At 41.5% G+C, this 16,195-nt stretch overlaps 1 protein-coding gene across 2 annotated transcripts in view; it reads left to right on the top strand.

Annotated features, from left to right (window-relative positions):
• LOC123994133 (sideroflexin-5-like) overlaps positions 1–12,196 on the top strand; it is a 38,639-nt gene extending 26,443 nt beyond the window's left edge. For both annotated transcript variants that reach the window (XM_046296649.1, XM_046296650.1), the window contains 4 exons: positions 9,912–10,027; positions 10,567–10,652; positions 10,825–10,942; positions 11,156–12,196. In XM_046296649.1, the coding sequence (XP_046152605.1) occupies positions 9,912–10,027; positions 10,567–10,652; positions 10,825–10,942; positions 11,156–11,233 (398 nt within the window). In that variant the 3' untranslated portion in view covers positions 11,234–12,196. The remainder of the gene's footprint in view (positions 1–9,911; positions 10,028–10,566; positions 10,653–10,824; positions 10,943–11,155) is intronic.
• Positions 12,197–16,195: the final 3,999 nt, after the last annotated feature.

The following is a 16,195-nucleotide window of genomic DNA, read 5'->3' as shown; positions in this document are numbered from 1 at the left end:
TAGGCTATAGGCTATACTGCGAAGTGCATGCTCCGAGCAAAGTTATATTTCTAAGATAGCTGCTGGGATGGTTTAAATACAACTAGGCCGTATTACACATTGCAATGAATATTCCAACCCTGAGCCCTGGCCTGCTCTGCTCTTGCTGATCAAAAACTGTTTTGTGTGCTGCCTAACCAATGGCTGTGCTGTGTAGGCCTACGGTGGCAGTTCAGAAAGAGCGTCAAAAGCTTCTGAAACTAATATGTGATTAGACCGACAGAGCACATTATATATATTTTTTAAATCTTGCGTTGTGGACTAGCCTATGTTCAGTTTGAGAAGGAGAAGATGAGGAGGACCAGAGGTCAACATTGATAGATTTGATTAAAAAATAATGTTAAATACATCATGGGCAATAATCAGAGTTATGACCTCAAAATAAGCCAGATTCAGAACAAGCCTCACTACAGTGCCTTGCGAAAGTATTCGGCCCCCTTGAACTTTGCGACCTTTTGCCACATTTCAGGCTTCAAACATAAAGATATAAAACTGTATTTTTTTGTGAAGAATCAACAACAAGTGGGACACAATCAACAACAAGTGGTCCTTCTGTAGCTCAGTTGGTAGAGCATGGCGCTTGTAACGCCAGGGTAGTGGGTTCGATCCCCGGGACCACCCATACGTAGAATGTATGCACACATGACTGTAAGTCGCTTTGGATAAAAGCGTCTGCTAAATGGCATATATTATTATATTATTATTATTATTATATTATCATGAAGTGGAACGACATTTATTGGATATTTCAAACTTTTTTAACAAATCAAAAACTGAAATTGGGCGTGCAAAATTATTCAGCCCCCTTAAGTTAATACTTTGTAGCGCCACCTTTTGCTGCGATTACAGCTGTAAGTCGCTTGGGGTATGTCTCTATCAGTTTTGCACATCGAGAGACTGAATTTTGTTCCCATTCCTCCTTGCAAAACAGCTCGAGCTCAGTGAGGTTGGATGGAGAGCATTTGTGAACAGCAGTTTTCAGTTCTTTCCACAGATTCTCAATTGGATTCAGGTCTGGACTTTGACTTGGCCATTCTAACACCTGGATATGTTTATTTTTGAACCATTCCATTGTAGATTTTGCTTTATGTTTTGGATCATTGTCTTGTTGGAAGACAAATCTCCGTCCTAGTCTCAGGTTTTTCAGGACTCCATCAGGTTTTCTTCCAGAATGGTCCTGTATTTGGCTCCATCCATCTTCCCATCAATTTTAACCATTTTCCCTGTCCCTGCTGAAGAAAAGCAGGCCCAAACCATGATGCTGCCACCACCATGTTTGACAGTGGGGATGGTGTGTTCAGGGTGATTAGCTGTGTTGCTTTTACGCCAAACATAACGTTTTGCATTGTTAACAAAAAGTTAAATTTTGGTTTCATCTGACCAGAGCACCTTCTTCCACATGTTTGGTGTGTCTCCCAGGTGGCTTGTGGCAAACTTTAAATGACACTTTTTATGGATATCTTTAAGAAATGGCTTTCTTCTTGCCACACTTCCATAAAGGCCAGATTTGTGCAATATACGACTGATTGTTGTCCTATGGACAGAGTCTCCCACCTCAGCTGTAGATCTCTGCAGTTCATCCAGAGTGATCATGGGCCTCTTGGCTGCATCTCTGATCAGACTTCTCCTTGTATGAGCTGAAAGTTTAGAGGGACGGCCAGGTCTTGGTAGATTTGCAGTGGTCTGATACTCCTTCCATTTCAATATTATCGCTTGCACAGTGCTCCTTGGGATGTTCAAAGCTTGGGAAATCTTTTTGTATCCAAATCCGTACGGACTCGGGAGAGGCGAAGGTCGAGAGCCATGAGTCTTCCAAAACATGACCCTGCCAAGCTGCACTGCTTCTTGACACACTGTTCGCTTAACCCGGAAGCCAGCCGCACGATACACTGTACAACTGGAGACCGTGTCAGCGTGCATGCGCCTGGCCCGCCACAGGTGTCACTAGAGCGCGATGGGACAAAGACATCTCGGCCGGCCAAACCCGGACAAAGCTGGGCCAATTGTGCATAGCCTCATTGGTGTCCCAGTCGCGGCCGGCTGCAACACAGCCCAGGATCGAACCTGGATCTGTAGTGAGACCTCAAGCACTGCAGTGCCTTAGACAGCTGCGCCCCCCAGGACAGTATTTGGAATGTCTTCCCTATGTATTTATTTGACTCTGGTGGTGGTTTAGAATTTCTGCTTCCGTGTAATTTTGATGTTTATAAAATCCCTATAAAATTGGCCAAATTTCATAAGCAGGCACTTTTAGCTTGGATGTTAGCGTATAAACATAATTGTCCTCCACACAGATACTTTCTATGGAACAACAAAGGTATATGATTACAAATAAGCCATTTTTTTCAGAACTGGTTTGAGAATACATTTATTTTGGTTGGTCAGTTACTGAATGAGGATGGATATCTACTCTCATATGGGGAATTTCTTGATGAGTTTAGAATTCCAATAACTCAGAGAGAATATGCAACAGCAAAAAAAATTATGCGACTCCAATATATTTATTTTTTCTCTGTGGTTGATGTAACAGATTTACATTCAAATATATTCATTTGCAATATGAACATCCTCAAAGATAAATATAGTAATGAACAGATTAGTAATATTGTTTGTGACACTACATTTCCCTCAGCAAGATTTTTTCGGTCAAATAACTTGCTAAAATTGCTAACACATATTGTATCAGTAACAAGGTAAAGGATGTTTCATTTAAAATGTTACATATAATTTATCCTGTGAAACATGTTTTGGAAAGATTCAAGTTGTGATTTCTTTGGAATGGAGAAGGAGACCATTATTTGTTTTTACCTGTATTTAAAGTATACTTGTTTGGGATTGACATACAGAACTTTGTTACAAAAAAAACAGGACAGGTTGTACAATTTTAAAGATTTTGATATGATTTATTTCAGAAATTCTGACAATGATGAAGATATTTAATTGAACTGCTAATAATATTAGGTACATTTAATATTCACAAATGCAAATGGTCTAATTCAGAAAACGTTTAGTTCACTTTATAATTGAATTTAAATAATATGGCACTATACTTATTACTTATTTTTTTTAAAGCGATTTAAAACTTTTATTCTTAATTAATGTTTTAGTTTTGGATTCCTGGCAATGTAAATAGTTTGTATGTATGCTTGTTTGCATGTGACTATTCCTCTTTTTATTGTTGATATTTGTTTGTTAATAAATAAATAGTAATAAGTAAAAAATCTAAATATTGCAATGGTGAAACCCCCCCCCCATTGCTAGATAGATAGATAGATAGATAGATAGATAGATAGATAGATAGATAGATAGATAGATAGATAGATAGATAGATGCACACACACATACAGTTGAAGTCGGAAGTTTACATACTTTAGCCAAATACATTTAAACTCAGTTTTTCACCATTCCTGACATTTAATCCTAGTAAAAATTCCCTGTCTTAGTTAGGATCACCACTTTATTTTAAGAATGTGAAATGTCAGAATAATAGAGAGAATGATTGATTTATTTTGGCTTTTATTTCATTCATCACATTCCCAGTGGGTCAGAAGTTTACATCCACTCAATTAGAGTGTATGGTAGCATTGCCTTTAAATTGTTTAACTTTGGTCAAACGTTTCAGGTAGCCTTCCACAAGCTTACCACAATAAGTTGGGTGAATTTTAGCCCATTCCTCCTGACAGAGCTGGTGTAACTGAGTCAGGTTTGTAGGCCTCCTTGCTTGATACTCCAATACCTTGACTTTGTTGTCCTTAAGCCATTTTGCCACAACTTTGGAAGTAGGCTTGGGGTCATTGTCCATTTGGAAGACCCATTTGCGACCAAGCTTTAACTTCCTGACTGATGTCTTGAGATGTTGCTTCAATATATCCACATAATTTTCCTACCTCATGATGCCATCTATTTTGTGAAGTGCACCAGTCCCTCGTGCAGCAAAGCACGGTTCACGGTTGGGATGGTGTTCTTCGGCTTGCAAGCCTCCCCCTTTTTCCTCCAAACATAACAATGGTCATTATGGCCAAACAGTTCTATTTTTGTTTTATCAGACCAGAGGACATTTCTCCAAAAAGTGGCTTTTTTTTTGCTGAGCAGCCTTTCAGGTTATGTCAATATAGGCCTCGTTTTACTGTGGATATACTGTAGATACTTTTGTACCTGTTTCCTCTAGCATCTTCACTAGGTCCTTTGCTGTTGTTCTGGGATTGATTTGAACTTTTCGCATGAAAGTACGTTAATTTCTAGGAGACAGAACATGTCTCCTTCCTGAGCGGTAGGAGGGCTGCGTGGTCCCATGGTGTTTATACTTGCGTACTATTGTTTGTACAGATGAATGTGGTATCTTCAGGTGTTTGGAAATTGCTCCCAAGGATGAACCAGACTTAAGGAGGTCTACAATTTATTTTCTGAGGTCTTGGTTGATTTCTTTTGATTTTCCCATGATGTCAAGCAAAGAGGCACTGAGTTTGAAGCTAGACCTTGAATACATCCACAGGTACACCTCCAGTTGACTCAAATGATGTCAAATAGCCTATCAGACTCTTCTAAAGCCATAACATAATTTTCTGGAATTTTCCAAGCTGTTTGAAGGCACAGTCAACTTAGTGTATGTAAACTTCTGACCCACTGGAATTGTGATACAGTGAAAAAGTCTGTCTAAACAATTGTTGGAAAAATTGATTGTCATGCACAAAGTAGATGTCCTAACCGACTTGCCAAAACTATAGTTTGTTAATAAGAAATGTGTGGAGTGGTTGAAAAACAAGTTTTAATGACTCCAACATAAGTGTATGTAAACTTCCGACTTCAACTGTATATATTTAAATATATTCTAGTAACTTACATTGTGGTTCTGAACCTTGAAGCAGCAGCCATAGCACAATAAATCGGCAAATTCGAGTAGGCATAATTAATTTCAACAGTTCTCATTTTAATTACACTTTACTACCAACAAGATGGCTTTGTGTTGGAGTCTATTTATTCCTATTTAAGAAATAAGAGGTAGGCCTATCTGTTTGAATGATGAAATTAGGCTATAGGTTGCTATATCCTCCACCCACCATGCACTCTTTAAATAGCCTACCTTCATATCAGTGAAGGGCTGTTAAGTTAAAACCAAGACTTGAATTGAGGGGGTATGAGAGGGTATGCCATAGGCCTAACTTTTTGTTAAAGAAAATGGTGAAAATCACAGACCTAACCCTTGTTAGCTTAAATTTAGAAGAAAATAAATGGATCTATAGCAGAGCTTTGGTCCGTGTTGCTTTCTGCTAGAAAGACCGTGACTCCAATGCATATGGGGGATGTCATTGTTTCGTTTGTTTGACATTTAGAGGCTGAGCTACAACCTTCTATAGCCGAGGAGACAAATGTACTTTGCTTGGGAAGTAATCTAATTCTGTCACTATCGCTTAATTAAGCTATTCACTTTCTGTAAAATAGAAGATGTTTAAACCCAGACAAATTTTAGAGAAACACTTGTGACCTTCTCTCGTTGGGTTAAGCCACAGAAGAAGAGTAGCCAGCAGATAAAGCTTACATTATTCTGCGTCATTAGGTCTACTCTGCCTAGGGTGGAAAGGTAGGCCTAACTTTTGAAAGATTCCTAATGACGTCTCAGACTTAATTATTTGCAAACGGACAGTTTTGTTGCAAATAAGGCACACTGATTTTGGCTCCCGAGTGGCACAATGGTCTAAGGCACTGCATCTCAGTGCAAGAGGCGTCACTATAGTACTTGGTTCGATTCCAGGCCGTATCACATCCGGCCGGGTTTGGCCAGAGTAGGCCATCATTGTAAATGTGTTGTTCTTAACTGACTTGCCTAGTTCAAATTAGCCTGTAATTTCAGTAATTTGTGTGGGGGGAAAAAAACATTCTGATATGTAAAATGACGTGGAATTGCATTAAATGTTTATAAAGGCACTTTTCTTGGACCTGCAAATACGATGATATAGTAAAAGCATTGCATTAATCTAAAGGAGATCTTTCCACCCCTACTCTTGTGCAAGGTGGTCTGCGGACCAACAACCTTCTGGCCCTCAGCCCTCATCAAAATGTCTGTGTTGCCATGTAATGCTTACTGGATGAAGAACAGTTTTGTAACCTGCACACCTAAGGCTCTGGTCTATCCAAGATGTGAGGGGACAACATAGACGAGGTTTTCTGCTATCCACTTTGTTTTAGTTATTATTTTGGGTACATGGGATGGTCACTTGTTTCTTTTCAAACATTCAGGGAGAGTTTTGGTAAAATATATTTTGCTGAAGGGAAGACCATCCATTTTCATTTCAGAGAAGCCCGATTTTCTCCATGTAACCCTTTTATTATAAATAACGTTCACTCAAATCCAATTTTATTTGTCACATACACATGGTTAGCAGATGTTAATGCGAGTAGCGAAATGCTTGTGCTTCTAGTTCCGACAATGCAGTAATGACCAACGAGTAATCTAACCTAAAAATTTCACAACAGCTACCTTATACACACAAGTGTAAAGGGATGAAGAATATGTACATAAAGATATATGAATGAGTGATGGTACAGAACGGCTTAAGCAAGATGCAGTAGATGGTATAGAGTACTGTATATACATATGAGATGAGTGATGTAGGGTATGTAAACATTATATTAAGTGGCATTGTTTAAAGTGGCTAGTGATAATTTTTTTTTACATGTATGGCAGCAGCCACTCAATGTTAGTGATCGCTGTTTAACAGTCTGATGGCCTGAGATAGAAACTGTTTTTCAGTCTCTCGGTCCCTGCTTTCTGTACCGACCTTGCCTTCTGGATGATAGCGGGGTGAACAGGCAGTGGCTCAGGTGGTTGTTGTCCTTGATGATCTTTATGGCCTTCCTGTGACATCAGGTGGTGTAGGTGTCCTGGAGGGCAGGTAGTTTACCCCCGGTGATGCGTTGTGCAGACCTCACTACCCTCTGGAGAACCTTACGGTTGTGGGCGGAGCAGTTTCCGTACCAGGCGGTGATACAGCCCGACAGGATGCTCTCGATTGTGCATCTGCAAAGGTTTGTGAGTGCTTTTGGTGACAAGCCGAATTTCTTCAGCCTCCTGAGGTTGAAGAGGAGCTGCTGCGCCTTCTTCATCATGCTGTCTGTGGGTGGACCAATTCAGTTTGTCCGTGATGTGTACGACGAGGAACTTAAAACCTTCTACCCTGTCCACTACTGTCCCGTCGATGTGGATAGGGGGGTGCTCCCTCTGCTGTTTCCTGAAGTCCACGATCATCTCCTTAGTTTTGTTGATGTTGAGTGTGAGGTTGTTTTCCTGACACCACACTCCAAGGGCCCTCACCTCCTCCCTGTAGGCTGTCTCGTCGTTGTTGGTATTCAAGCCTACCAATGTACCAGTGTTACCTACCCTCACCACCTGGAGGCGGCCCATCAGGATGTCCAGTAACCAGTTGCACAGGGCGGGGTCGAGACCTAGGGTCTCGAGCTTAATGACTAGTTTGGAGGGTACTATGGTGTTAAATGCTGAGCTGTATTCGATGAACAGCATTCTCACATAGGTATTCCTCTTGTCCAGATGGGTTAGGGCAGTGTGGTTGTGATTGCGTCGTTTGTGGACCTATTGGGGCGGTAAGCAAATTGGAGTGGGTCTAGGGTGTCAGGTAGGGTGGAGGTGATATGGTCCTTGACTAGTCTCTCAAAGCACTTCATGATGACGGGAGTGAGTGCTACAGGGCGGTAGTCGTATAGCTCAGTTACCTTAGCTTTCTTGGGAACAGGAACAATCCTCTTGAAGCATGTGGGAACAGCAGACTGGGATAAGGATTGCTTGAATATGTCCGTAAACACACCATCCAGCTGGTCTGCGCATGCTCAGAGGTCTCGTCTGGGGATGCCGTCTGGGCCTGCAGCCTTGCGAGGGTTAACACGTTTAAATGTTTTACTCACGGAGAGTCCGCAGGTTTTGGTAGCGGGCTGTGTCAGTGGCACTGTATTGTCCTCAAAGCGAGCAAAGAATTTGTTTAGTCTGTCTGGGAGCAAGACATCCTGGTCCACGATGGGGCTGGTTTTCTTTTTGTAATCCGTGATTGACTGTAGACCCTGCCACATACCTCGTGTCTGAGCCGTTGAATTGCGACTCTACTTTGTCTCTATACTGACGCTTAGCTTGTTTGATTGCCTTGCGGAGGGAATAGCTACACTGTTTGTATTCGGTCATGTTTCCGGTCAGTGGTTCACGCTTTCAGTTTTGCACGAATGCTGCCATCAATCCACGGTTTCTGGTTGGGGAATGTTTTAATAGATGCTGTGGGTACGACATCGCCAATGCACTTGCTAATGAACTCGCTCACCGAATCAGGGTATTCGTCAATGTTGTTGTTTGACTCAATGCGGAACATATCCCAGTCCACGTGGTAGAAGCAATCTTGAAGCATGGAATCCGATTGGTCGGACCAGCGTTGAACAAACCTGAGAGCGGGAGCTTCCTGTTTTAGTTTCTGTCTATAGGCTGGAAGCAACAAAATGGAGTCGTGGTCAGCTTTTCCAAAAGGAGGGCGGGGGAGGGCGTTATATGCATCGCGGATGCTAGAATAACAATGATCCAGGGTTTTCCCAGCTCTGGTAGCAAAATCGATATGCTGATAGAATTTAGGGAGTCTTGTTTTCAGATTAGCCTTGTTAAAATCCCCAGCTACAATGAATGCAGCCTCAGGATATGTGGTTTCCAGTTTACATAAAGTCAAATAAAGTTTGTTCAGGGCCGTCTGTGTCTGCTTTTGGGGGGGAATATATGCGGCTGTGATTATAACCGAAGAGAATTATCTTGGTAGATAATGCGGTCGATATTTGATTGTGAGGAATTCTAAGTCAGGTGAACAGAAGGACTTGAGTTCCTGTTTTGTTGTTATGATCACACCACGTCTCGTTAGTCTTAAGGCATACCCCCCCGCCCCTCTTCTTACCAGAAAGATGCTTGTTTCTGTCGGCACGACGCGTGAAGAAACCAGCTGGCTGTACCGACTCCGATAGAGTGTCTCGAGTGAGCCGTGTTTCCGTGATGCAAAGAACGTTAGTCTCGGATGTCTCTCTGGAATGCTACCCGTGCTCGGATTTCATCAGCCTTGTTGTCAAGAGACTGGACATTGGCGAGTAGTATGCTCGGGAGCGGTGCGCGATGTGCCCGTCTCCGGAGCCTGACCTGAAGACTGCTTCGTCTGCCCCTTTTACGGCGTCATTGTATTGGTACGCCGGCTGGGATCTGATCCATTGTCCCGGGTGGTGGGCAAAACACAGGATTCGCTTCGGGAAAGTCGTATTCCTGGTCGTAATGATGGTGTGAGTTAACGTTGCTCTTATATCCAGTAGTTCCTCCCGACTGTATATAATAAAACCTAAGATTACCTGGGGTACCAATGTAATAAATAACACGTAAAAAAAACAAAATACTGCATAGTTTCCTAGGAACGTCAAACGAGGCGGCCATCTCTGTCGGCGCCGGAAGTTCACTCTGTAAGCTTTGTGTGGTTAGCATTGTGTAGCTAATAGCTATCCTCCAACTACCTCGATCACCGTTCAATGTTGACAAGGTTATACTGTAAGCTCTCCCTAGTTGTACATGTGTAACCTATGTCCTTACTGAGGGCTGGTCTATAGAAATCACTTGCTGAAGTGGAATCCTCCAAACAAATTAATGTGAAATATATGCGTTGGTCATGTTGGAATACTCGTAAAATGCATCTACACTTCCTTCCATTATTAAAGTAGTCTAGTTGTTGGATTAGTGATTACTTCAAGTATGGGTGGGAGGAAAGACACATTTTTACAGTCTTTAAACAGGTAGGTCTCAATGTCAGCTGAATTTTATGCAGCGGCACTTTCACAACCAGTCTTCTCCACTTCCTCAGCCAGTGCCAACATTTGCAATGTGGGCCTCATGAGGCACAATGAGCTGTCGGAGGGCATCGACGTGCTGGACGGAAATGGGAACGTGGTGGGCTCCTCAAAGATTGCTGCCAAACATGTGAGTGGCTGGCCATCGGAACTCACACTAGCCTGTATAAAAACACTGTTTCCTCCTGGCCATGAAATGTAGGATATCATTCCACAAAAACTGACTGGCTAGCTATCAAACATACTGTGAAGATATATCAAATGCAATATTTTTCCAAATTTGAGGGGTCTTTAGACCCTGACCAAGATGGCCGTCCTGTTATCACGTTGTCGATATGTCTATGACCATTCTAGTGTTTTATTTGATGTGTTCCTGACAAAATATGTTGTCTGTAAACTGTTAATATTGTATATTCAATGCGACATTTGTATTTTTGTGTGGAGAATCCGTTTCTGAATAGTCTGTCCACTACTGAAGTCGGTATGATTCATCATATGAGGTTGAACAAACAACAGGTTTATTTGATGATTTATTATTAGTCTAACATATGTATGCCTTTTTCCACATATGCCATATCCTTCTAATCTCATGGAAGGGGGAATTTGATCCAACACGTTGCAAAATTGTAAATTGAATCATGTGCAGAATATTTTTTTCTACCCCCCCAGGCAATTATGGAAACTGCCTTTACCAGAGTGGTCCTCCCGATGCCAATCTTTGTCTTTCCTCCCATCATCATGTCCTACCTAGAAAAGTATGTCATGCAGATCAACAGACTGCACAGATCAACAGTCTGTGGCATACATTTTTTTGTCTTGTTGACAATTACTATTGGAATCGTGTGTAAGAAATATTGTGTTAGTGTTGAGATTGTACTCCATACAAATGGCAATATCAAAATGTGTGCTAATCTTCATATCTGTTAGACTTCCATTCCTGCAGACGAATCGGAGGCTGTTGCTGCCCATCCACAGCCTGGTGTGTCTGGCTACCTTCAGCCTCTCGCTGCCCCTGGCCATCAGCCTATTCCCACAGATGTCTCAGGTACTACTGCTGCTGCTATCCCTGGAGGCTGCCTGGACAGCTGGGGAGGAATTCACCTCACACACACTTCACTTGTCATTTCCTTCTTCACTTGTAATTAAGAACAAACTAAGGTTTTGGGTTTGGAGGTACTGTGAAGGGCTATTAGGTGTTGCAGAGGACTGGTAGGTGTATTGTGTACTTACTTCTCTTTCTCTGGTTCAATTTCAATAGATTGAGGTGTCTCAGCTTGAGCCTGAAATTGCCATGGCAACCAATAGCAAGGTGGTGACCTACAACAAGGGACTGTGAGGACCGTCCCGGGAACAGTGATTCAAATGAGCCTCCTTTTTGATTGGCTATCACGGACACTCCAGTTTCCCCACTAATGGATTGGCGGAAGGGAAGCTGATCCTCGATCTGTACCTAGGGGAAGCTTCACCCAAGAGCTCTCTCTCCCATAGCCTAATATGGTAACAGGTCCAGGCACTTTCTGCTGCATTAATATAGTGTAACATATATTATCATGTGCTGTCTTAACCAATGGTTTTAATACAACATATACAAAAATGTGTTTTATTGTCACTTACACCAGAGAGGTGCAGTGAATTGTGTTGTTTTACATGGTCAGCCTTACCAGACCAGCACCCCTGGAGCATATTAGGGTTAAGTGCCTTGCTCAAGGGCACATCTGCAGATTTTTTGACCTTTCGGTTACTGGTCCAACACTCTAACCGCTAGGCTATATGCCACCTATGAGGCCAATCAGTAATGATTGAGGAAGTTAAGGAAATAATAGACTAATAATATATTATGATGGAACTTTATACTGTTATGCCTATACCAGCAATTTTACAATTGGTGGTGATGATCAACCCATTTGTCTATAACTTTAATATGAAACAATAGTACGCAAGTATACCCCACCTCTTTAAGGAATACCTAGGATAGGATAAGTAATCCCTCTCACCCCCCCCCCCCCCTTAAGTTTTAGATGCACTATTGTAAAGTGACTGTTCCACTGGATGTCATAAGGTGAATGCACCAATTTGTAAGTCGCTCTGGATAAGAGCGTCTGCTAAATGACTTAAATGTAAATGTAAATGTGTTTTTATTGTTCACCCAAACTGCTGTAGTTGTTTGAATGTTTGGGGGAGGGAATACAGTTGAAGTCAGAAGTTTACATACACTTTAGCCAAGTACATTTAAACTCAGTTTTTCATAATTCCTGACATTTAATCCTAGTAAAAATTCCATGTTTTAGGTCAGTTAAGATCAACACTTTATTTTAAGAATGCGAAATGTCAGAATAATAGGAGATAATTATTTATTTCAGCTTTTATTTCTTTCATCACATTCCCAGGGGGTCAGAAGTTTACATACTCAATTAGTATTGGGTAGCATTGCCTTTAAATGGTTTAACATTTCGGGTAGCCTTCCACAAGCGTCCCACAATAAGTTGGGTGAATTTTGGCCCATTCCTCCTGTCAGAGCTGATGTATCTGAGTCAGGTTTGTAGGCCTCCTTGCTTGCACATGCTTTTTCAGTTCTGCCCACAAATTTTCTATAGGATTGAGGTCAGGGCTTTGTGATGGCCACTCCAATAGCTTGACTTTGTTGTCCTTAAGCCATTTTGTCACAACTTTGGAAGTATGCTTGGGGTCATTGTCCATTTGGAAGATCCATTTGCGACCAAGCTTTAACTTCCTGACTGATGTCATGAGATGTTGCTTCAATATATCCACATAAATGTCCTACCTCATGATGCCATCTATTTTGTGAAGTGCACAAGTCCCTCCTGCAGCAAAGCACCCCACAACATGATGCTGCCACCCCTGTGCTTCACGGTTGGGATGGTGTTCTGCGGCTTGCAAGCCTCCCCCTTTGTCCTCCATACATAACGATGGTCATTATGGCCAAACAGTTCTATTTTTGTTTCATCTAACCAGAGGACATTTCTTCAAAAAGTACAATCTTTGTCCCCATGTGCAGTTGCAAACCGTAGTCTGGGTTTTTTATGGCGGTTTTGGAGCAGTGGATTCTTCATTGCTGAGCGGACTTTCAGGTTATGTCGATTTATAGGACTCGTTTTACTCTGGATGTAGATATTTTTGTACGTGATTTCTCCAGCATCTTCACAAGGTCCTTTGCTGTTGTTCTAGAATTGATTTGAACTTTTAGCACAAATGTACGTTCATCTCTAGGAGTCAGAACATGTCTCCTTCCTGAGTGGTAGGAGGGCTGTGTGGTCCCATGGTGTTTATACTTGCGTACTATTGTTTGTACAGATGAACGTGGTACCTTCAGGCGTTTGGAAATTGCTCCCAAGGATGAAACAGACTTGAGGAGGTCTACAATTTATTTCAAGCAAAGAGGCACTGAGTTTGAAGGTAGGCCTTGAAATGCGTCCACAGGTACATCTCCAATTGACGCACATGATGTCAATTAGCTTATCAGAAGCTTCTAAAGCATGACATCATTTTCTGGAATTTTCCAAGCTTTTTAAAGGCACAGTCAACTTAGTTTATGCAAACTTCTGACTTATAAGTGAAATAATCTGTCCTTAAACAATTGTTGGAAAAATTATTTGTGTCCTGCACGAAGTAGATGTCCTAACTGACTTGCCAAAACTATAGTTTGTTAACAAGAAATTTGTGGAGTGGTTGAAAAACGAGTTTTAATGACTCCAACCTAAGTGTATGTAATCTTCCAACTTCAACTGTACATGTACTGACATCAAACATTTTTAGGATTTTTCGGAATTATTTTGTATTTTTTAAATCAAGAGTTTTACAAGCATATCAATCAGTGTTGAGTGATAGATCCTGATTGGCTGTTCATGTCTTATGATGCCCCAAATAATGTTAAAAATTAGGCTAGGCTACGTTACACAGTAGGCTACGCTACTCAGTAGACTAGGCTACACAGTAGTCTACGCTACACAGTGGGCTCAGCTACACAGTGGGCTCAGCTACACAGTAGGCTACTTGATTCTGATAGAAAGATTAACAAAAAGGAACCTGTTCAGAATCAGCCTGTAGCCTCTACACCCTGCACTAGCCTCTACACCCTGTCCTAGCCTCTACATCCTGTCCTACAAGCTATTGTTGAATCCCAGTTCTCCTCCCTAAGTGTACACCATCATGGATTTAAAAGCACTGGATTACTGTAAGTGTTGGTTGGAGGACGTTTCAGCCACTATGATGGATAATGTGCAAGTGCACGCTTCAGGAGAAGGGTGGAGAATTGGGATGCAGCTTAGGTCTGTTTCTTGACAAGTGCCATTCTAGGACATTATAGAGGAAAGTCGGTTTGTGGACCATGGTTGCTAAAATGTTTATTTTATTTTATATTCTACGTTTTATATTCTTATACATTCCCCTTTAAATGATCATAGTATGATAAATGGTACAATACAGTATTGACTGATCGAATAAGTTAAATAACTGGTGAATAACTTATTTTTGCACAGTAAAATGTTTGTGTGTATATATAATACCATTATTACCAGAATATATTGTACTAACCAATGTGTGTTATCCACATCCTCTTGTACATACAGTGCATTCGGGTAGTATTCAGACCCCTTCACTTTTTCCACATTAAATTTATTTTTCACCTCATCAATCTACATACAATACTCCCATAATGACGAGGCAAAAAAATGTTTTTAGAAATTTTGCAAGTATATTACAAATAAAAACCTTAAATACTTCCGTAAATGTAATATTTTCGACCCTTTACTCAGTACATTGTTGAAGCACCTTTGGCAGCGATTACGGCCTCAAGTATTCTTGGGTATGACGCTACAAGCTTGGCACACCTGTATTTGGGGATTTTCTCCCATTTTTCTCTGCAGATCCTCAAGCTCTGTCAGGTTAGTGTCGCTGCACAGCTATTTTTGGGTCTCTCCAGAGATGTTCAATCGGGTTCAAGTCCGGGCTCTGTATGGGCCACTCAATGACATTCAGAGACTTGTACCAAAGCCACTCATGTGTTGTCTTGGCTGTATGCTTAGGGTCATTGTACTGTTGGAAGGTGAACATTTTGCCCCTGTCTGAGGTCCTGAGCGCTCTGGATCTGGTTTTCTTCAAGGATCTCTCTGTACTTTGCTACGTTCATCTTTCCCTCGATCCTGAATAGTCTCCCAGTCCCTGCTGCTGAAAGACATCCCCACAGCATGATGCTGCCACCACCATACTTCACCATAGGGATGGTGCCAGGTTTCCTCCAGATGTGACGCTTGGCATTCAGGCCAAAGAGTTCAATCTTGGTTTCATCAGACCAGAGAATCTTGTTTCTCAATCTTGTTTCTCTTGTTTCTCGTGGTATGAGAGTCTTTAGATGCCTTTTGGCAAACTGCAAGCGGGCTGTCATGTGCCTTTTTACAGAGTAGTGGCTTCCGCCACTCTACCATAAAGTCCTGATTGGTGGAGTGCTTCAAGGTTCTCCTATCTCCACAGAACTCTGGAGCTCTGTCAGAGTAACCATCTGGTTTTTGGTCACCTCCCTGACCAAGGCCCTTTTCCTCCGATGGCTCAGCTGCCCGGAGGCCAGATCTAGGAAGACTCTTGGTGGTTACAAACGGCTTCCATTTAAGAATGATGGAGGCCACTATGTTCTTGGGGACCTTCATTGCTGCAGACATTTTGTGGTACCCTTCCCCAGATCTGTGCCTTGACACAATCCTGTCTCGGAGCTCTATGGACAATTCTTTCGACCTCATGGTTTGGTTTTTGCGCTGACTTGCACTGTCAACTGGTGGGATCTTATATACGCAAGTGTGTGCCTTGTCCAATCAATTGAATTTACAACAGTTGGACTCCAATCAAGTAGAAACATCTCAAGGATGATTAATGGAAACAGGATGCACCTGAGATCAATTGAGTCTCATAGCAAAGGATCTGAATTCTTATGTAAATGAGGTATTTCTGTTTTTTAAATTATATTTGCTAAAAAAAATCTAAAACCAGTTTTTGCTTTGTCATTATGGGGTATTGTGTGTGTGTGTGTGTAGATTGAGGATTTTTTGTTGTTGTTTTAATTCCATTTATAATTAGGCTGTAACAAAATATGGAATGTGTCTGAATGCGCTGTATTTAAAGCTGGAATTCTTAGTTGCTACATCCATTTTTGGACTTAATTATATATATGCTCATTAATGATTTTAAAATATAACCTAGAAATGCACAATGAGCTTAGTTCAACAGTCCATCACATCCCAATAAGCGCGTTTTACTCCAATGTTTGTAAACAATGTAAATGTAAACAAAC

This window comes from Oncorhynchus gorbuscha, linkage group LG13, assembly GCF_021184085.1.
Source record: "Oncorhynchus gorbuscha isolate QuinsamMale2020 ecotype Even-year linkage group LG13, OgorEven_v1.0, whole genome shotgun sequence".
Lineage (NCBI taxonomy): Eukaryota > Metazoa > Chordata > Actinopteri > Salmoniformes > Salmonidae > Oncorhynchus > Oncorhynchus gorbuscha.
Note: the sequence above shows the minus strand (reverse complement) of the source record. Positions and strands in the feature narration are given on the sequence as shown.